The 21,107-nt window shown below is 39.7% G+C and overlaps 1 protein-coding gene across 1 annotated transcript; it reads left to right on the forward strand.

The window, feature by feature from the left end:
* The first annotated feature begins 1,972 nt into the window (after window positions 1-1,972).
* Window positions 1,973-3,539, forward strand: LOC111890910 (S-type anion channel SLAH1). The gene is made up of 2 exons (XM_023886978.3): window positions 1,973-2,916; window positions 3,021-3,539. The coding sequence occupies exons 1-2, from the start codon at window positions 2,044-2,046 to the stop codon at window positions 3,294-3,296; spliced, it is 1,149 nt and encodes a 382-aa protein (XP_023742746.1). The 5' UTR covers window positions 1,973-2,043; the 3' UTR covers window positions 3,297-3,539.
* The last annotated feature ends 17,568 nt before the right edge of the window (window positions 3,540-21,107 follow it).

Below are 21,107 nucleotides of genomic sequence, written 5' to 3' on the forward strand. Positions count from 1 at the left end.
AACCAGCATGGATCTTTCCTTTAGTGTTTATGAAAGAGGAAAAGGAAAGAGGGCGGAAATGCAAAATCCACTCATCATCAACCCTGAGAAGATGTGCACTACAAATTGGACAGTGGGGCAGAATATTGGGAAATTTTCATCTTTTCTGGTCTCAATTTGACATCTTCAATTTTCAAGTTAATCCTTTCTACAACTCGAATAAATCTTTAGGAGTTGATGATGAATCTGAGTACAGATTTGTTTCCTTTCGAAATAAAATTTTACGTTTATTTCCCTTCCAAAAAAAAAAAAAAAAAACAATCACCACATCTTAAATTATATTAATAATGGGTGCACTTAATTCTGGGTATTTTTGGGATGGGTCAATGTTACATGCAGTTGTAACAATTATATATAAAAACATTGATATAGGTTACAATGTTTTTTATTTGTGGTTTAACGACTTGTTTGAGTTTTTAGTTATGGTTCTCGTTCCATATCACGTGAATCCTCTGGTAAATGATAGTAAAGCGAACTTCGCTACATAGAGAATCCAAAAAGGAAAAGATAAGACTAAAACTGTATTATAGTTGTTAGACGTATTGTTGTTTATGATATCTGGTTTTGTATGTATTATTTGTGTGGCCCATTGTATAGCCCTTTTAGTCATATATTGTAATTATATTGGTGGAAATCTAATGTACTGTTTATCGGAAATAATCATTAATTAAAAATACTCTTTGGAACGAACCCTTTTCTAACAAGAGACTTACAATTGTGTTTGAATGAATAGTTTGCATTAGACGTCATATCCAACAAACTCGTACGTACATACCGAAGTTCCCGCCTCTAGCTAGCTGATCGAGGTTGTTAGACCATTGTGTTCGAAGTCGAGGTTTTATTGGATGTTTATGATGTAAATGTATGTTAACCTCAAAGGTAATAAATGAATTGTGAAGATTTTAGGGTTTTAGATCTTTGTCTTGTACGTAATCGGAGATGTCGAAGTTGGTCTTTACAATTTCTATCATCAGATTCAATAATATCGTGAGTGATGAAAGATACCGCTTCTTGTATTTTTACAAATCAAATGAAAAATCCGGTGTATTAAAAAAAGGTTTGAAGCAGCCTGAAGGCATAAAAAATGCATTGATAATATATACGATATATAATTTTAGTTGACCTACTTAATCTATGTAGTTTAATAAGTCATTAATCTAAACTCCCGAATCCCGATACTATAAAGAATTACATTTCTTTATCCATCCTCTTACCTAATTTACTTATCGTGTTCCATCTTCTTTTTCAAAAATCTTTCGCTGTCTAATTTATGGGATTAGATTTGTAACTGCATTAAAAGTAATATTTTCGTGACTTTAAAAAATTAATTAATATTGATGCTAGTTAGTATACACGAAGCAATCCTCGCAGTTCAATAAAAACGTGTGTGCGAAGCTCTAATTTGCAATAGCATGCATGCACTATATTAGCGTACGTTTTGAAATTCACTTCCTGTCTGATCTTAAAATTTCGTATTGAATTATTTGCTTCTTTTTTTTTTGGTGGTTTAATTACACAATAACTTGAGCTTAGTCTCTTTATTCTTCTCTTGCATTTGCAACAATAAAATCTATTTAGTGTTGTGTTAATCCATAACATAAAGATGAGGATTCACAATGCATGGAGAAACACACACGGCCCCCCTTAATTGATAAATTAAACTATATTTGTTTTCACAGAGATATTGGGGAGAGATTAAGTGGAGCAAAGTGATTTTGCTTTTGGGCATTATCGATCGAAGTGCGAGCTTACATGGATAATTTCTCTATTTCCTTGCGTCGATTTATGTCTAACGCTTAAGAAAATAAATCTTTTCCGATTTTATCTTGACAGATTTATCTTTTCGGAAGATCTGTTTTCTTAAAGTCGTACTGTATACCAGATTAATTTAAATCGATCCATTTACTATATAAAGAACCTCATAAAAATATAAAACAAGACATTCCTTTGACTTGTCTATTAAGTATAGAATACGTAGCTAGAGCTTTCTAATCAAGTTCAAAAATGTTTCAACCTCAATCGAAATTGGATGTTGTCATTGAATCTCCAACCAGCAAACACCAAGAACACGCAGTGAAGCCATATAATATTGAGAATCAAGAAAAAACGCAAAAGAAGGCATCAGTCATAGCGAACATTAATGCCAGCTATTTCAGGATTTGCATATCCCTTGCTGGTCAAGCTTTACTTTGGAAAACCCTTAGTGAAGACACAAACATGGGACCAACCTTTCGTAACTTGTTCTTGAAGTTGCCATCGACTGCATTTTTCTTGCTTTGGTGTCTTTCCCTATGCGTGTTGGTGTCTCTCTCTATCCTCTATGTTTTGAGGTGCATTTTCTACTTCAACATGGTGAAAGCCGAGTTCCATCACCATGTAGGAGTAAATTACCTATTTGCACCGTGGATATCATGGCTCCTGTTACTTCTATCAGCTCCATCATTCATTTTACGCCACAAATACTCTTGTGAGTATTTATGGTGGCTGCTTATCATTCCAGTGGTAGGTCTTGATGTAAAGGTATATGGGCAATGGTTTACGACTGAAAAGAGGTTTTTGTCAATGGTGGCTAATCCAACAAGTCAACTATCGGTAATAGGGAATTTCATAGGAGCCCATGCAGCCATTAAAATGGGGTGGAGAGAAAGTGGCACTTTCCTGTTTACATTGGGACTCACTCATTATATGATTGTTTTTATCACCCTTTATCAGCGTCTGTCTGGCAGTAATCACATCCCCTCCAAGCTCAGACCTGTTTTCTTCCTCTTTGTAGCTGCCCCGAGCATGGCGGCCTTAGCCTGGAAATCTATTAAAGGAAGTTTTGATATCCAATGCAAAATGCTATTCTTTCTATCCTTATTTCTATTTACATCTTTGGTAAGTTTGTTTCTCTCTATCATACAATCTATAGGTCAACACATTTTGGTAGGTCTTGTGACAAACTGGTTCTGATTTTGGGACAAATGTGTTGTATGAAATAGGCTAGCCGGCCGATGCTTTTCAAGAAATCAATGAAAGAGTTCAGTGTGGCATGGTGGGCTTTCTCCTTCCCTCTCACCTTCCTTGCTCTGGCCGCCACAGCATACGCACAGCAAGTGAAGAGTCTCACAGCAAATGGATTAGCAGTAGTCTTATCAACAATCTCAGTTCTTGTTTTCCTCATCCTCTTAGTCTTTTCCACATTGAAGATCGACTCCCTACTTCATAAACCTATTCTCAAATTCTCTAACGATTCAATGTCCTACAATCTAAATTAATGTCTTTAGTGAAATAAGCTAGACATTAAGGGCATTCTGTAATATCACTATACTTAGTTATTATGCTTGGCTAGTTATCTCTTAATTAACCATTTTCATGAATCAATACAACAGTTGAAGAGCATCATGTATGTATATGTATCTACTTTATCTTGATGATTTGTTATCATCAATGTTATTTAAATGTAATGGGATTAATTTGTTGACTAAAAGTGATATTGATAAATATTAAACAAGTAAGGATGGTGTGGAGTACCCCACTTGTTTAAGTTTAATCAAGTTTCAAAGTACACTGTCATTTATGGGCGAAGCTCCTGAACGAACAGGGGTCCGGGGGCAGCGCCTCTGAGAGCGGGGTCCAAGGGTCAGAGACCCTGGCTGGGGTCGAAAATCATTTTTTCAAAGAATTGACCATCGTTTTGACCCTTATCTAAATACCCGTTTTTATATAAGTTATGTTACCATATTAAAAATGCATCAAAAAATCGGTTTTTCAGAGAATTGACAATTAGTTTGACCTTTATCTAAATACCCATTTTTATGTTACTTTTAGTAGTTTATGATAGTTTCAAATTGTCATGTTATAGTTTTCAGATAGAGATCATAAATCGGTTTTTTGTCCCAATTTCTGGTACATACGAAATCATATCATCAAAACACTATTTGTTCTTGTCTCTCTAAGTCTTATCCGATTAAAGAAGATTGGGAGTACAACCCAAATACTTTAATATGAAAGTGTTCAACATGATTCTCAAAATTTCCAAGTCTTTCTATAGCTTAAATTCAAACAAAAATAAAGTATTTCTTTGATCATGGCAAGTGGTGATTCTGTGAAGAACATGACATGCAAGTTTTGACAAATTGGTAAAGTTTGATGGCCAAGACTTTCGTAGATGGCAGAAAAAGGTGAAGTTTCTCCTTACCACTATAAAAGTGGTGTATGCTCTTAGTACACCAATGCTAACCTTACCAAAATTTGTAGAAGATGAACATTTGGAGGCAACAAGGAGGAGATCAAAGTGGGAAAATGATGATTTCATATGTCGTGGTCACATTCTCAATGGTATGTCTGACTCTCTTTTTGATATTGTAACGCCCGTAGATCCAGGCTAGTCAATTTAGAGATGATAAGCATCAAAAATGACTTTTTTAGAGAAGATTATTTAGAATGATTAATATTAACCAAGTTTTAGTATATTTCACAAGGTTTCCGTGCATATAAAGAATGCCGAAATCTGAGTTATAACGAAGAAGTTATGACCTGTCGAACTTTCGCGACAGAACCGGCACGATACAGCCGACGTAAATAGTGAATTTATGTTAGAGCGATATTTGTCCTTAGCGATCTAAATGAAAGTCGTAGAATACGTTAAACCGAGAGCGTGCATAAAAAGAACGTCTGAATCTGACTTCGTATGAGGAAGTTATGATTTTTCGAAGTTTCAGCATTAGCAGTATGCAGCCTGAAACTCGAGATTGAGGTCGAGTGATATTTAGCCAAAACTTTCTCAAAGAGAATTGAAGATCTCATCAATATTAGTCCAACGATAAAAAGACAGACGAAAACGGAGTTCAGATGAAGGAGTTATGAATTTCGAACGGAGTTTTCCTATCCCGGCCTACTAAAAGTAATATATATATAATATATATTAAAAATAAAGTCAAAATTAGCCAATGGAGTCTAAACGAGAGTTGTAGATCATAATCTCACCTTCGCGGCAATATAAAGAACGTCGAAAACGGAGTTCGTATGAGAAAGTTATGAATTTCTGAAGTTCGGGGCACGAAACCCGGTACTGTGTCAGAGTTCACGACGTAAACATTGTGTTCACGACGTGAATTTTGAGATTTGACCTTCCGGAGCTGTCAGACACAAGTAGATGAGTGACGCATGCAGTGACGATCAATCCCCACGACGTGAACCTTAAAACTCACGACGTGAACCCTAAAATCTCACCCTATAAATAGAAATCAAGGGTCAGCCGATTTTGGTTGCTCCTCCCTTGCTCTCTTACTCCCGATACCTTCTCTAAGCCCTATTTTAACCCCCCGAAGCCCCGGTATCATCCCGAGACCCGAAGCAAGTCCCAAAGCCCGAAGATCCCAAGAAGAAAAAGAGTTTCCGAGTCGAAGCTCTATCCGCAAGAAACCCGGTGTGTGAAGTGATCCCGGTTTCACCGAAGAAGTACTACCTTTAGAGCCGTAGTGCTGTATGATCATCTTCTGATCAAGTGAGTGTATAGTCCCTTCCATAAACACGATTTTAATACAAGTATTGTTTGAATGTATTAAGTATATGTTTGGTGTGAGTGTGTAGTTACTTTCTTCTAACACATAATTATGAAGTATTATATATAAAATACGTGTTATGTGTATACTTTGTTGTTATATGTGTGAATGTATATTCACTTTCTTCTATCTTATAGATCTGATTATTTCTCTATGAAATACGTGTTATGTGTGTGTGCCTCATCTGTTATGTGGAAAATGTATTGATTGAGCATGCTATACAGGTTTAAAAACTATGTATAAAAAATGTATATTTTATCTACTAATATGTTGGGTAGAACATGGGTAGATAGTTGGTGTGTAATAAACAGATGAGAGGCCTCGATGTTGTTTTGATCCAGTCATCTAGCGGAATTTAGATGACGACCACAGACTTTTCTAGATAGTCCAGTGGAACGCTAGCAGGCTCATAACCTGTAGGTGTTAATGAACTTGGGTGTTCATTCGCTGTATTCCATCCCCCTCATGGTTGCCTTATTTGACTTATATTGCTGAGGAACCCCCGAAGCATGTGTTGTCGCCCCGATGAAATATTCTTAGATTAGGTCCCTTATGTTAGTTGTCTTAGGGATGTAAAGTGAGAATAACGGGAATGGGTAATTGGGTTATTGTTGGTTGGTGGAATTAAATATAATTATTTATTGTGGGTTGAAAACCCTATATGCTCACTAGGCTCCCAAGCCTGACCCACTCAGTTTTCTTTGCATTACAGGTAATGGCACAAGAGTATAAGTTGGTGGACTTGACGAGAGATTTTGGATTATAGATCAGTATTTATAAATAACTTTTTTTAAGGTCTATTTTGTTCTGTTTATGCTCTTGGTCTGTATTGAACATGACATCCCGAGATTTTGTTATATAATGAAAATACATTTCTTTAAAGAAATGCTTTGATAAACTCTTATCATATTTTGTTTTGGGAACAAATTCCGCAACTCTTTTAAATCACAAGAATTTACTCTGATTTTATAAAACAAAGCATAAACAAATCGGTCTTTCTGGCCGTGAAATTGGGGATGTCACAGATATCTATCAAAATGTCGAATCTGCAAAAGAACTATGGGATTCCCTTAAATCCAAATACATGGCAGAAGAAGCTTCAAGTAGAAAATGTATGTTTAGTAACTTCATGGGTTACAAGATGGTTTATTCCAGGCCAGTTATGGAACAATGCCATGAAATGTTAAGGATCCTAGGACAGTTTGCCTAACACAATCTGAAAATGGATGAAGCCATTATTATCGTTGTGATCATGGACAAATTGCCCCCTTCCTAGAAAGAGTTTAAACATACTCTGAAACAAAAAAAGGAAGAATTAACTTTGGTTTAACTTAGAAGCCACTTATGGATTGAAGAGGCTCTAAGTACTTAAGAACTTCATAATAATCCCAAAGGCAAGAACCAAGTTGGTTCCTCTTTTATGAACATGGTGGATGGAGAATGTAACGCCCGTTTTAGGTATCAATTTCTTTTCTGAATTTTAGGGTTTTAGACTGAAACTCGACGAGTTGGGGAGCTCCAACTTATTGAGTAGAGATCATTTATGGGAAGCGGGATTTAGGACCTACTCAACGAGTTGGAAAGCCCAACTCGACGAGTAGGCGCTGTAAAGGAAACCCTAAATTTTAGGGTTTGCAGCCTATATAATCTCCTTAAAAACCTTGAGGCTGACCTTCCATCAACCTCCAAACCCTAAGAACGTCAGTGCTAAACCTGAATCTCCATTTTCTCTCATATTGTGAGCTAGAGTGACTTTTGGATATTAAGAAGAAGAAGATAGTGAGAAGAAGGAGAAGATCCAACAAATAAAGCCCTCACTCTTGAGCTGGACCATCTTGTAGATTAATGTAAGCACTCAAGATTCGATTTTTATCTTGGAGTATGACTAGATCTTGAGTTTACTCTTCATTTCCAATCATTCTTGTCAATTGCATGCATGGGGTTCATAAAGTTTGCAACTTTATGAATCTCCAGGGCAAAAATGGTCCCATGGTGGGCTAGATCTAGCTTTTGGTCAAACATGGATGCCATGGATGGATTTTAGTGCATATTTTACCTATTTGGCTATTTTGACTTCAAGACATGCATTAGACATGCATGTCCCTAAAGTCTCCATCTTTGGAATGTTTTGAGGATTAGAACCTCTTCTGGAAAGAAGGGATTCCAGATCCCTAGAGTTTTGAACCACATGGCTAAGCTTTTGAGCTTTCCAACCTTTGTTAAGGGCTTTAGAGCATTTGGAGTAGTCCTAGAAGATAAAGTTGGAAACTTTATCCTTCTAGACACCTGTAGGTTTCTGATCTAAGCCCTAGACTCCCTGCAATCAGGGTATGATCCGAATAAACAAACAGGGGGAAAACTCGACGAGTTGGATCGGGTTTCCCCGCTTATTGGATATTGAGTGAACTCGTCGAGTTGATGAGACAACTCGACGACTTGGCTGGGGTTTGTCCTGGTTTTCTGGACTCTGAAGAAACTCGATGAGTTGCTAGATGCACTCAAGGAGTTGGGGTCAACATGGACTGTTGACCTTGACGGTTGACTTGTAATTTTACCAAAGTTGACCAAGCTTGACCTTAAGGTATTTTTGGTATTTTGGGATTTTGACAAGACCGGTCACATGACGATTGTAGGCAGCTAAGTTGGAGTTGCGCATTGGGACTTATCTGATCTTACCTCATCAGTTCAACATTTGTAAGTGGTGAGTCTCCTCACCATACCAATGGGTTTAAGGCACCAAGGCCAACCCATTTTATGATATGTGGTACATTAGTTAATGTAGTGATATGTGGTATGTTGGTTGGTTATATGCTAAGTGGTATGCTATTTATATATGTAATACTCACAGGGATGACCATGGGGGAGCCCATGGCACTTGGATGTAAGACCATGTGGGGGAGTCCATGACACTTGGATGTAAGACCATGTAGGGGAGCCCATGGATTTTCAAGTAAAGACCATGGAGGGAGCCCATGGCACTGGGACGTAAGACCATGTGGGGGATCCCATGGCACTTAGGTGTAAGACTGTATGGAGGAGCCCATGACATCCTTGAGTAAGACCCTGGGAGAAGCCCATAACATCCTTATATGTTTGTATGCATGGCTTATGTGGTTTATGTAGCTTTTATAGCTAATATGGTATATGTGATTATGTGCACTGTGTGGGGTATGCTCTGGGGAACTCACTAACCATTAGCTTACAGTTTGTTGATTTGTTTCAGGTACTTCTGAGCCCAAGGGCAAGGACAAGGCTTGACGACGCGGCATGCACTCTCTCAGGCATTTTTATGGGACACTCTAACATTTGAAATGAAATTGTTGATGTTATGAATTTGAAAATAATTGTTCTTGAGATTTTATGGTTTATTGGAAATGTTTTGATTATTAAAAAATGATTTTTTTTTTAAAATTAGGTCGTTACAAGTTGGTATCAGAGCCTTGGTTTGAGGGATTCAGGCACACTCTTAAGTGCGTCAGGACTGAAACTAAGGAAATGGTAAAAGTGCTTTTAAAAATAAAAGTTAAAAACTTCTTAAATGGAAAAGAGGAGAGTGCAATGTTCATGATCGGCCGAGCCATGTAAGTAGTTTCCCAATATGTTAGCCATGTTATACTGATATTTGAGTTATGATAATCACGTGAATCTTGCTACGTGTATGTTTTCAAATATGTATACGGTTAGGGTCTTATAGCCTCAGAATGATTGATTTAGCCTTATTTCCTGTTCTTGTCTGGTTGTGGTCTTAGGGTAGAGTCTCTTATTCGAAAGTCTATTTGATCATGTTCTATGTATAATTTGCATGCATAAGGCAACCCGTTATGATCGAGTTCTTATTCGATATGAATGGAGAAAATCTTAGGATAGCCTAGGATTGAGCTATGAAGTAGCTAAGAGATATATTTGTTTTGGGATGAATTGGAGTTATTAGGTAGAGCCATGGGGAAGGTACAGGTAGGTGTGGAAGATAGTATTGGGCCCGTACTACTGAAAGCACAAGACCTATACCCAAACTAATGTTAGACCTGCAAGCTCTAAGGAGAACCGGTGTGGGAAGGTTCCCTTTTTTTGGACATTTTGTCTTATGGTATTTCAGAATGGTGGTGCCACTATTTGGAGCAGGGGGATAAGGATCATGATCCATATTAGGGTCGGGCGACACTACTGAACCTATTGAGGAGAGGTTACGCGAGCTTATTGCAGTCGAGGTTACGAGGGGAATCCTTGACGCTACCCCAATGATTTTTGGGATGGTCAAGGAAGGGATGATGGAGATTATGGAGGAGAGGCTCAAGTCATTCAGATCCGAGATTGTTGCAGGCCAGGTCGGGGCCCGAACTCCCCCGTTCTGGGAGTTCAAGGCGTGCGGGGCGTCAAAGTTCTTTAGGGTCAGGGACGCCATAGTTAGTCGATGTTGGGTGGTGGACATGGAGAACACCCAGCGCACGAGTTCTTGCCCTGATGCGGCAAAGGTGGATTTTACTTCATGTATGTTAAGAGATCGAGCCTGAAATTGGTGGGGAGAGGTGACTAGCCAGGTAGGGGCAGCCGGTATGGCTGGAATGACATGGGCAGAGTTCGTCAGGCATTTCGATTTGGAGTTTACACCACATATTGAGGTGCAACGGCTAGTGGGGGAGTTTCATGAGCTCCAACAGACCACCGAGACTGTGGCGGAGATCACCGCCAAGTTTCGGGAACAAGCACTATTGATCCCACAATATGCTACAGATGAGGATATGAGGAGGACGAGGTATCATTCCATGATGAGGGATGATATCCGAGAGTTTTTGAGCTTTATAGGGTGCAAAACCCAGAATGAGATAGTGGATAATGCCCGTGAGCGGCAGATGGAATTGGACTTCCGCACCAAGTGGAAGCCTGAGCAGGCGCAAACAGTAGTAGGTTAGGCTATAAATCCTAACACCTCGGATTCTTCAGTAGGGCCGTGGCTGGTGTGCCAAGTGAGGTAAACCGCACAGTGAGGCTTGTCGAGCAGCAGGCTCAGGATGTTACGCATGTGGCCAGCCGGGTCACTTGAGCAGGGATTACCCCAAGAAGGGGTTGATTTGTTATCACTCCAACAGGATCGGCCATAAGTGGGTCGATTGTCCGAGGTTGTAGGGAGGGGGAGGAGCAGTAGCGGTGCCTGCGCCCGCCACAATGAGGATCACCGATGGCCACCCTGCTATGGCAGATGCTCCTGCGGTGAAGAGCCGTGCATTTCAGTTGACCATCGAGAAAGCTCGGGAAACGCCAAACTTTGTGGCTGGTACGTATTTTATCTTCTTGCTCTATCTTTATTTTCAATGCTTGTGTGCAAATTATGCTTTTATATAAGGACCTTTTTGGTCAATGGTATGTCGGCTCAATTTATGTTCAATGCGGGTGCTACCCGATCGTTTGTATCTCTTGCACTTACCAAGAAGTTTCGGGATGTGCCAAGGAATTTGGATTCCCCGCTGGAGGTTGAGATTGCGGACGACCGCACCATGAGTGCTACAAAGGTGTATCGGGATTGTGTTGTGAATGTGCTTGGGGAGATGTTTCGTGTTGATCTAGTCTCGATACCGTTGCGAGGGCTGAAGGTGATCATCGGGATGGACTGGTTGGGGGCCAATGGGGCCATGATAGACTGTGAACTCCAGTTGGTGAGGGTTCAAACCCCAAGTGGGGGAGAACTGGTTATTCATGGAGAGAGGGCCTCACAGGGACTAACCCTTTGTTTAGCTACGAGGGCGAGGAAACTTCTCCATCAGGTTTGTTCGAGATTTTTGGCATACATCTTAGGTACGAGGGTCGCACCTACGACAGATTTGGGTAGTGTGCCAGTTGTATGATATTTTTGGGATGTCTTTCCCACAGAGTTGCCAGGGGTGCCTCCGGAGAGGCAGGTAGAGTTTCGCATTGATTTGGTACCGAGTCCTGCTTCGGTAGCCAAAGCACTGTACCGGCTGGCTCAGCCCCAGATGCAGGAGCTATCTACGCAGCTTCAGGAGCTTCTGGACCGAGGGTTTATTCGTCCGAGTAGTTCCCCGTAGGGAGAACCGATCCTGTTCGGGAAGAAGAAGGATGGGTCATACAGGATGCATATTGATTATCGAGATCTGAATAACGTAACAGTGAAAAACCGTTATCTGCTTCTGAGGATCGATGATTTGTTCAATCAACTGTAGGGTGTGTCTTTGTTTTCCAAGATTTATCTTCGGTTGGGGTACCATCAGATGAGGATTCAGGATGAGGATATATCAAAGACCGCATTCAGGACTCGGTACGGGCACTATAAGTTTGTGGTGATGCCATTTGGGCTCACGAATGCCCCAGCAATGTTCATGGATCTCATGAACAGTGTGTGTAGGCCGATGTTGGATCGATCGGTTATCGCGTTTATCGATGATATTTTGATCTATTCTAAGACCAATGAGCTACACGAGCAGTATCTAAGGGAGGTATTGGAGACACTGAGAATGGAAACGCTTTTATGCCAAGTTCTCAAAGTGTGATTTCTGATTGAGAGAGGTGTAGTTTATGGGGCACGTCATCAACCAGGAGGGTATTTTGGTTGATCCAGCCTAGGTTGAGGCAGTGATACGGTGGCAAGTACCGAATAACGCATCTGAGATTCGTAGCTTCTTGGGTCTAGCGGGGTATTATCGGAGATTCATCTAGGATTTCTCCAAGATCACAGTGCCATTGACCCATTTGACCAAGAAGAATGTGACTTTCTTGTGGGGCCCAGACAAGCAGTTGGCTTTAAGACCATAACTCAGAGGTTCTGTGAGGCTCCAATTTTGGTGCTAGCGGAGGGGCTGGAAGATTTGTTAGTGTATGGTGATGCATCGATCTCAGGATTAGGGGAGGTACTGATGTAGAGGGGGCATGTGATTTCTTACACCTCGAGACAGATGAAGCCTCATGAGGCGAATTATCCCACTCATGACCTGGAATTTGCGGCAATGGTGTTTACCCTCAAAATCTGGAAGCATTACTTGTATGGAGTGCGGTGCACTATTTATACTGATCACAAGATTTAAAGTGTTTGATGGGTCAGTAGAATCTCAACATGCAAAAGAGGAGGTGGTTGGATGTGCTAAAAGATTATGACTATCAGATCTTATACCATCTAGGGAAGACCAACATAGGGGCCGATGCTTTTAGCCACAAGACGGTGGGTTCCCCAATTGGGAACGTTTTCTTAAGGATGATGGCGATCTTTCCATTGTTGGATATGATCAAGGAGGCTCGGGTGGAGGTTTTAAAGAAAGAAAACTAGAAGTTAGGGCGGATGCGGGGTCAATTTCCCTTGTTTGTTCGGGATAGTCGATGTCTTCTGACACAGTGTGGCCGGGTATGGGTATCGGTAACCGGGGGTTTGAGACAGAAGATCCTCGAGGAGGCACAAACACCAAAGTTCTCTATTCACCCGAGGGCTACGAAGATGTATAGAGACCTGAGACTGAGTTACTGGTGGCCCTGCATCAAGAGGGAGATCACCTGGTTTTTGGAGTGGTGCTTGACCTGCAGGAAGGTCAAGGCTGAACATCAGCAGCCTCATGGCTGTTGGATATAGTGTCTAAGTCCATAACTTTATTTGGTATGTACTTGACCCGACCCGGTATGGTCCATTTGGGTTGCATGGCATTGCAATACTTGGATAAACTAAATGAGAGAAAGGACACTTGTGATTATTAATATATTATAAGTTATAACACATTAATAATAGTATTGTTTAATTAGTGTTGATCAAGTATTAATTTAGAATTAATTTGGTGATCAAAATGAGACTAATTAAATATATAAGGTTGATTATGATAATCATCTAATCTTTTATGGTGGATTTATGATCCATGGTTTATTGAGTTGGGTTATAACCATTTGGAGCTCCATGGGTAGTTCATGGGAGTTACAAACCCATGGATCATTAGAAATGAAGAGTCATGACAATCAAGGGCATTCATGTGTAAACCCTAATTGTGACAACACTATAAAAGGAGCCCTATAGCTAGAAAAATCGGACTACTAGTGAGTTCTAAGAGGGCCTAACCAATTTTTGAGTGCAAGTAAATTCTCTCAAGTTATTCCAAGTCTTGTGGTGTTGTGTGAAGCATTTGAGGCACAACATTTTGGGTGCTAGGCTCACAAAGCCATCAAGAAATTCAACCTACAACAAAGGTATGTACTTCTACTAGTTTTATATTACATGTTCCCCATGCCATGCTAGTTAGGATGTAAACCTTGGGAAAACAAATTTTCATGTGTATTAGAGAAAACATAGATCCAAGGTTTCTAGGGTGGTGTGTACACCATAGGTGTGTTAGAATGCTCAAAACCCAACAGTGGTATCAGAGGCTAGGCTTGTGTTCTTGATACTTGATGCAAACTTGTTGAAAAAGCTCAAAAAATTGCACTCTGACGCATGAACTCGCCGAGTCCATGGGGGGACTCGACGAGTCCATGACCAAACTCATCCTACTCGTCGAGTAGGTTCTTGCAATCGACGAGTAGGAGCCCCAAACTGCAGTTTTTCGACTTTTGGTGCTGGAAATGGACTACAAACATTACCCTAAACTATTTTGGTGTTTTAAAACTTATTTTAGATGGTGTAATGTTTATGCTAATCCATTTACAATGGCTAATATCAAATTTCAATGTTTTATATGTGTTAATATGATTCTTGTAATTTTGATATGAATGTTCATGTTCTTATGAGTTTTAGAAGATCATAGGAATTATGTGTTATTTGCTTTTAGTGTAATTCTTGATCTTAATGGCTAATGATGGAATCCATAACTTGTCCTCAAGTTATGGATAACCAAAAGTCACTTCTTTAAAGTGTGTCATTAAAGAATAAGAGGTTACATAAAATGAAGAGTCTTCATTTTTATGAACCATTAAACTCATAAGTTACAAATTGAAGAGTCTTGAAATAGTTTTAAAACTTGCCCTCAAGTTTTGGAATTTGTAAAGTCTCACACATTGATACTTTAATTCCAAATAGATCCTTGGAATTTTAAAAGTTTAAAATTCAACCCTTATACTTCTATAATATTAAAAGTTTAATCATTATATATATGTATAAGAATAAGTCAGTCTTACCGCAAGTACGCCTCATTCATGAAGCCAGTCTATAAGGGGGGTATAAGGTTGTTGCCTATAAAATGGCAGCTTAATGGGTTTCCACTCTCATCCACCGCTTCCTTGACTGGTGGAGTGTCGTTAGCCAAATGGGTAGGATAGGACCTTAATCCTCATTAAAAGTATAATGAAATTATAAAGTAACTAAATCTGTATTAATTCCCAATCTTAGTTACTTTAGTAAAATGTGAAACACGTGCTAACCCATGAAATTACACTTTGTACCTTGCCAAGTCGTTAGTGGAGCATGTGTGGTTAACCGGCACACTAACAAGGACTAGTAAGAGTGGCAAAGGGTGACTTAAGTTTTATCATAGATCGGTGGAGTGTGTGTGGTTAACCGGCACATCGATTAGGTGTTAAAATTAAGGGTACCAAGTCAATTTGCATGGTTATTCACACCTTGTTTGTGATCCTCGGCATCCCACTCACAAACTTGAGAGGGAACAATCGAGATTCAAACATGCCATTGAAAGTTCAATGTATCTCAAAAGATCTAGGAGTTTCAAATCCAATTAAAACTAAATAATTTATTTCGTTTATAATGGTGGAAATTGGTAAATCGTCATTTACCTACCTTCAAATATTTCATAGCTTGGATTACGGCATCCCTCTTTCAAGTTATGAAATAGTTTGTGGGGTCCTAGCCTTAATATTTCATTTGGGTGACTTATTAAGGATTCTTCATCTAATTAAACTTGTCCTTCTTTCCTTTAGATGTCTTCCAACACTACTACTAGCTCAAACCCTATGGGCTCCTTTTCCCTCATGAACTTATGTGGGAAAGTCACTTTTGATGGGTCTAACTTCAATGAATGGATTAGAAACATCAGGATGATTACCCGCTATGAGAACAAGGAATATGTCCTTGATAAGGAGCTTAGGGTCATCAATGAATCCACTGCTACTCCTGAGGAGATTGCGGAGTACACTGCACATAAGAGGGATGCTACCAAAGTGTCCTGCATCATGTTGGCTACCATGACTCCCGAACTCCATAAATGCTATGAAGATTTCTACCCCTATGAGATGCACCTGGATCTGATGGATAGGTACCATCAGAGCGCGCGTCAAGAGAGGTATGAAATCATATCCTCCATGATAACGGTCAGGATGAAGGATGGTGAACGCATCACCGGTCACTTGCAGAAAATGCAAAGGTTTGTGGACCGGTTGCTGAAGTTGAATGTGGACTTCCATGAGGACTTGGCGATTGATATCATTCTCCATTCCTTACCTCCAAGTTATGATCAATTTCGTATGACTTATCATATGAACAAGGAGGAAGTCACACTTAGCAAACTTCAAGGACTTTTAAGGACTGCTGAAAGTGGCCTTAAAGGTAAATCGGCTGTTACTTCTACTCCTACTCCTATAACAGCCCCTGTTCTGGCAATTGGGCAGGGAAAGGGGAAGAAGAAGAAGACCCCTTCGAAGGGCACCAAGGGAAAGTCCCTTGATGGCTCCTCTTCAAGTGGGACCAAGAAAGGTCTCATTCCTCCTTCTTCAAACCCAAAGGAAGCACAATGCTTCTACTGCCATGAAAAGGGGCACTGGAAGCGAAGCTGCCCCAAGTACCTGCAAGTTGTAAACGATGGGAAAGTTAAACCCACCCATGCAGGTATTTATACAATATTGTCTAATAACTCATCTAATGCTAATTCTTGGGTGCTTGATACAGGTTGTGGTATTCACATTTGTACTGATTTGCAGGGCCTAAGAAGAAGTGACCAAGTGGAGCATGGGAAGATAAACTTAGTCATGGGCAACAGGAAAGCTTCTCCTATCACCAAGATAGGAGTTTATTCTTCATTGCTTAATAATGGGTTAATGTTAGATTTGAATAAATGTTGTTACTCGCCTGAAATGGCGAGATATATTATTTCCCTTCATAGTTTGTACAAACAAAGTTTCACCTTTTCATTTGATAATAAAATTGGTGCTATTGATGCTTTTTATAATGATGTGTTTTATTTTAAAGCATTACCTTGTGATGGTGTATATGAAACTGTGTCGATTGTAGACAACTTAGGAAATAATGTATATCACATTGATTCTTCGATGAGCTTAGATAAAGCATCCGTGTGGCATTGTCGTCTTAGACATGTTAACAAGAAGCGCATAGGCCAACTCCAGAAGGCTAGAGTTTTGGAATAATTTTCCCTAAAGTCGGATGATAGTTGCGAGTCTTGTTTACTTGGAAAAATGACAAAGTCACCCTTCACTGGTTCTTGTGAGAGGGGTGAGGGTTTGTTGGACCTCACACACATAGATGTTTGTGGACCCTTCAAATCAGCCACAAGGGATGCTAATCGGTACTATATGACTTTCACTGATGATTACAGCAGATATGGATATATCTACTTAAATCAAGCATAAGTCAGAAACCTTTGAAAAGTTTAAAGAGTTTAAACAGGAAGTCAAGAATCAATTGGGCAGCAACATTAAGATGCTTCGATCCGATCGTGGTGGTGAGTATCTTAGTACAGAGTTCCTCAACTATCTCAAGGAATGTGGGATCATCTCACAATTGACATCTCCCAGGACACCACAGTTGAATGGTGTGGCTGTGAGGCATAATCAAACCTTGTTGGATATGGTTCTTTCCATGATGAGTCGAGCTTCGTTACCAATCTCTTTCTTGGGGTATGCCTTAGAGACTGCCGCCCATATCCTCAATCTAGTCCCTACTAAAAAGGTTGCCAAAACACCTCACGAAATGTGGACTAGGAAAGTTCCCAATCTTGACCACATCAAGATTTGGGATTGCAAAGCTTTTGTGAGGCGCAAGTCACATGACAAGCTTGAACCTCGAAGTGAGAGGTGTATTTTCATCGGCTATCGACAAAGATGCTTTGGTTACCTCGTCTACAGACCCAATGATAATGTGGTCTTTGTAACAAGAAGAGGAGTCTTTCGTGAGAGAGATTTTATAAGCCAAGGGGACAGTAGGAGGCAAATTGACCTTGAAGAGCTTCAAGAGTCAAGTAGTGAAGGAACCTCAAACACTATCAACCAACCTGAGGAGGAAACTCCTATTGAGCCGATAGATGAATCCATACCTCCGAGGCGTTCCACTAGAGTTAGGAACACACCTGAATTTTATTATGGTTATCACATCACCACTGAAGGTGATACATTTATTAGTGATAATGCACTAATATATTTGGATGAACCTAATAATTACAGGGAAGCCATGGTAGGTCCTGAGTCTGCTAAATGGAAGGAGGCTATGGACAACGAGATTCAATACATGTATGACAATCAAGTGTGGAACTTGGTTGACAATGTACCAGGTCGTAAGACAGTTGGGTGTAAATGGATATTAAAAAAGAAGACCGACATGGATGGGAAAGTACACACCTATAAAGCAAGACTGGTGGCAAAGGGCTTTACTCAAACTCCGGGAGTTGACTATGATGAGACCTTTTCACCAGTAGCAAAGATTAAGTCTATTAGAGTTTTGATGGCCACAGCTGCATTTCATGATTATGAAATATGGCAAATAGATGTCAAAACCACTTTCCTTAATGGAAAGTTGGCTGAGGATGTTTACATGGCTCAGCCAGAGGGTTTTGTCGATGCAAAGTACCCTAATAGGGTGTGCAAGCTTAAGAAATCCATTTATTGACTGAAACAAACATCTCGTAGATGGAATCTTTGCTTCGATGAGAAAGTCAAAGAGTTTGGCTTTTCGAGGAGAGAAGATGAGTCTTGTGTATATGTTAAGGCTAGTGGGAGCATAGTCAGCTTTCTAGTGTTGTATGTGGATGACATACTACTCATAGGAAATGACATCCCAACCTTGCAGGAAGTTAAGTCTTGGCTTGGGAAGTGTTTCGCTATGAAGGATCTTGGAGAAGCTGCCTATATCGTAGGGATAAGGATAATGAGAGACAGGAGTAAGAGACTAATTGGACTTAATCAAAGTACCTACTTGGATAAGGTGCTGAAGAGGTTCAGCATGCAAGAATCCAAGAAAGGGGAATTACCTATCCAGAGTAATGCCAAGCTGAGTAAGACTCAGAGTCCGAGTACAGAGGCTGAGATAGCAGAGATGAGTCATATACCATATGCTTCCTCTGTGGGCTCTATCATGTATGCTATGACTTGTACTCGCCCTGATGTGGCCTTTGCTTTGAGCATGGTCAGTAGATATCAAGGGAACCCTGGCCAGGCTGACTGGACTGCGGTAAAGAATATTCTCAAGTATCTGCGGAGGACTAAGGACTAGGTCCTTACCCTCGGTGGCAGTGATGACTTGAGACTGGAAGGATATGGTGATGCTTGCTTTCAAACTAATAGGGATAATTTCCGCTCTCATTCAGGTTGGGTCTTTATCCTAAATGAAGGACCAATTACTTGGAAAAGTTCCAAGCAGGAGACAGTAGCTGATTCTACTTGTGAATCAGAGTACATAGCAGTGAGTGAAGCAGGAAAGGAGGCAATATGGCTAAAGAACTTCATCGGAGACCTTGGAGTTGTACCAGCTATAAAGGAGCCAATGGAAATTTTCTGTGACAGCGAAAGTGCGGTTACTTTGGCTAAGGAACCAAGAGATCATGGGAGATCTAGGCACATTGACAGAAAATACTATTTCATCAGACATCGAATAGAAGAAGGACTCCTCGTGGCAAAGAAGGTATCATCGGATGAGAACCCAACAGATCCCCTCACAAAGGGACTGAGTAGGGTTAAGCATTTACAGCATGCGAGGCGCATCTGGTTGAAGGATGATATTAGTTTCAATAATTAGATTTCTGAAACTTGTAAAATTTAATTGACATTTTGATGATTAAATAAAAGTTGTTATTTATTTTTGAGTAAAGTGTTACTATCTTATGTTAATCGTTTACTATGGTTTCAATTTTGCATGTTTTGACTTCCAGAATAATTATTTTATTCAAACTCTCCATAGTCAGTCATATGTCGGAAGTAGATATGAATCAAGACTGTCATGAATTTGGCTTGTAAGATTTGTGTAAGGTGCATTAGACATAGCAATGGTTGCTACAACATTCATGAGTGCTCATAAGTCCTGAGTATTGGATTCAACCCACGCTCACTTGCATCACTTTATGGAATTTATCTCGAGTGATCGTGAGACGATAATATCATATAAATCTTCAAACCTAGAGATAGTTGTTGACTATGAGTTGTTTATCCATTGATTGTACGAAAATGCATTGGTAACTCGATGTTATAAAACGTGCTTTTGTGCATAATTCAACAAGTAGTCAGCACAAGCATATGAGTCGAAGTTTATCGGTTCCTTCTAGAAATAGAAGCGATATCTGGGCCCCTTGATGATTTGGTTTTGACTTATGTACCGGGGCCGGTCAGAACCTAATTGATGTGTTCAATTTAGTTCTATTTCGAAACAAATCAGAGATCGAGAAACAAATGCTGGACAATAAGTAAGACCATGTTCCATGTGTTTGTTCAGCTGATATCTTGAGAGCATAGGATTATATGATCAGTTGTCTTAAATGGCGTATCATTATCATCTCAGTTCCGAGAGACTTTGAAAGAGCTACGATTGCTAGTCGGATCCTGAAGTCACATCTGCAAATATAGTTATTAGACTTATCCAAGTGGGAGACTGTTGGATATACTGTCTAAGTCAATAACTTTATTTGGTATGTACTTGAACCGACCCAGCATGGTCCATTTGGGTTGCATGGCATTGCAATACTTGGATAGACTAAATGAGAGAAAGGACACTTGTGATTATTAATATATTATAAGTTCTAATATATTAATAATAGTATTGTTTAATTAGTGTTGATCAAGTATTAATTTAGAATTAATTTGATGATCAAAATGAGACTAATTAAATATATAGGGTTGATTATGACAATCATCTAACCTTTTATGGTGGATTTATGATCCATGGTTTATGGAGTTGGGTTATAACCATTTGGAGCTCCATAGATAGTTCATGGGAGTTACAAACCCATGGATCATTAAAAATAAACAGTCATGACAATTAAGGGCGTTCATGTGTAAACCCTAATTATGACAACAATATAAAAGGAGCCCTATAGCTAGCAAAATCGGACTACTAATGATTTCTAAGAGGGCATAACCGATTTTTGAGTGCAAGTGTGTTCTCTCAAGTTATTCCAAGTCTTGTGGTGTTGTGTGAAGCATTTGAGGCACAACATTTGGGGTGCTAGGCTCACAAGGTCATCAAGGAATTCAACGAACAACAAAGACATGTACTTCTACTAGTTTTATATTACATGTTCCCCATGCCATGCTAGTTAGGATGTAAACCTTGGAAAAATCAAATTTGCATGTGTATTAGAGAAAACATAGATCCAAGGTTTCAAGGGTTGCATGTACACCATAGAAGTGTTAGAATGCTCAAAACCCAACAATGGA

The sequence above is a fragment of the Lactuca sativa genome, chromosome 7 (genome assembly GCF_002870075.4).
Source record: "Lactuca sativa cultivar Salinas chromosome 7, Lsat_Salinas_v11, whole genome shotgun sequence".
In the NCBI taxonomy this organism is placed as follows: Eukaryota; Viridiplantae; Streptophyta; class Magnoliopsida; order Asterales; family Asteraceae; genus Lactuca; species Lactuca sativa.

Excerpts from the sequence above, each read along its gene's own strand:
- LOC111890910 (XM_023886978.3), top strand. The coding sequence starts at position 2,044 with ATGTTTCAACCTCAATCGAAATTGGATGTTGTCATTGAATCTCCAACC. Across the intron at positions 2,917-3,020 it reads TATTTCTATTTACATCTTTG|GCTAGCCGGCCGATGCTTTT; the intron begins GTAAGTTTGTTT and ends TGTATGAAATAG.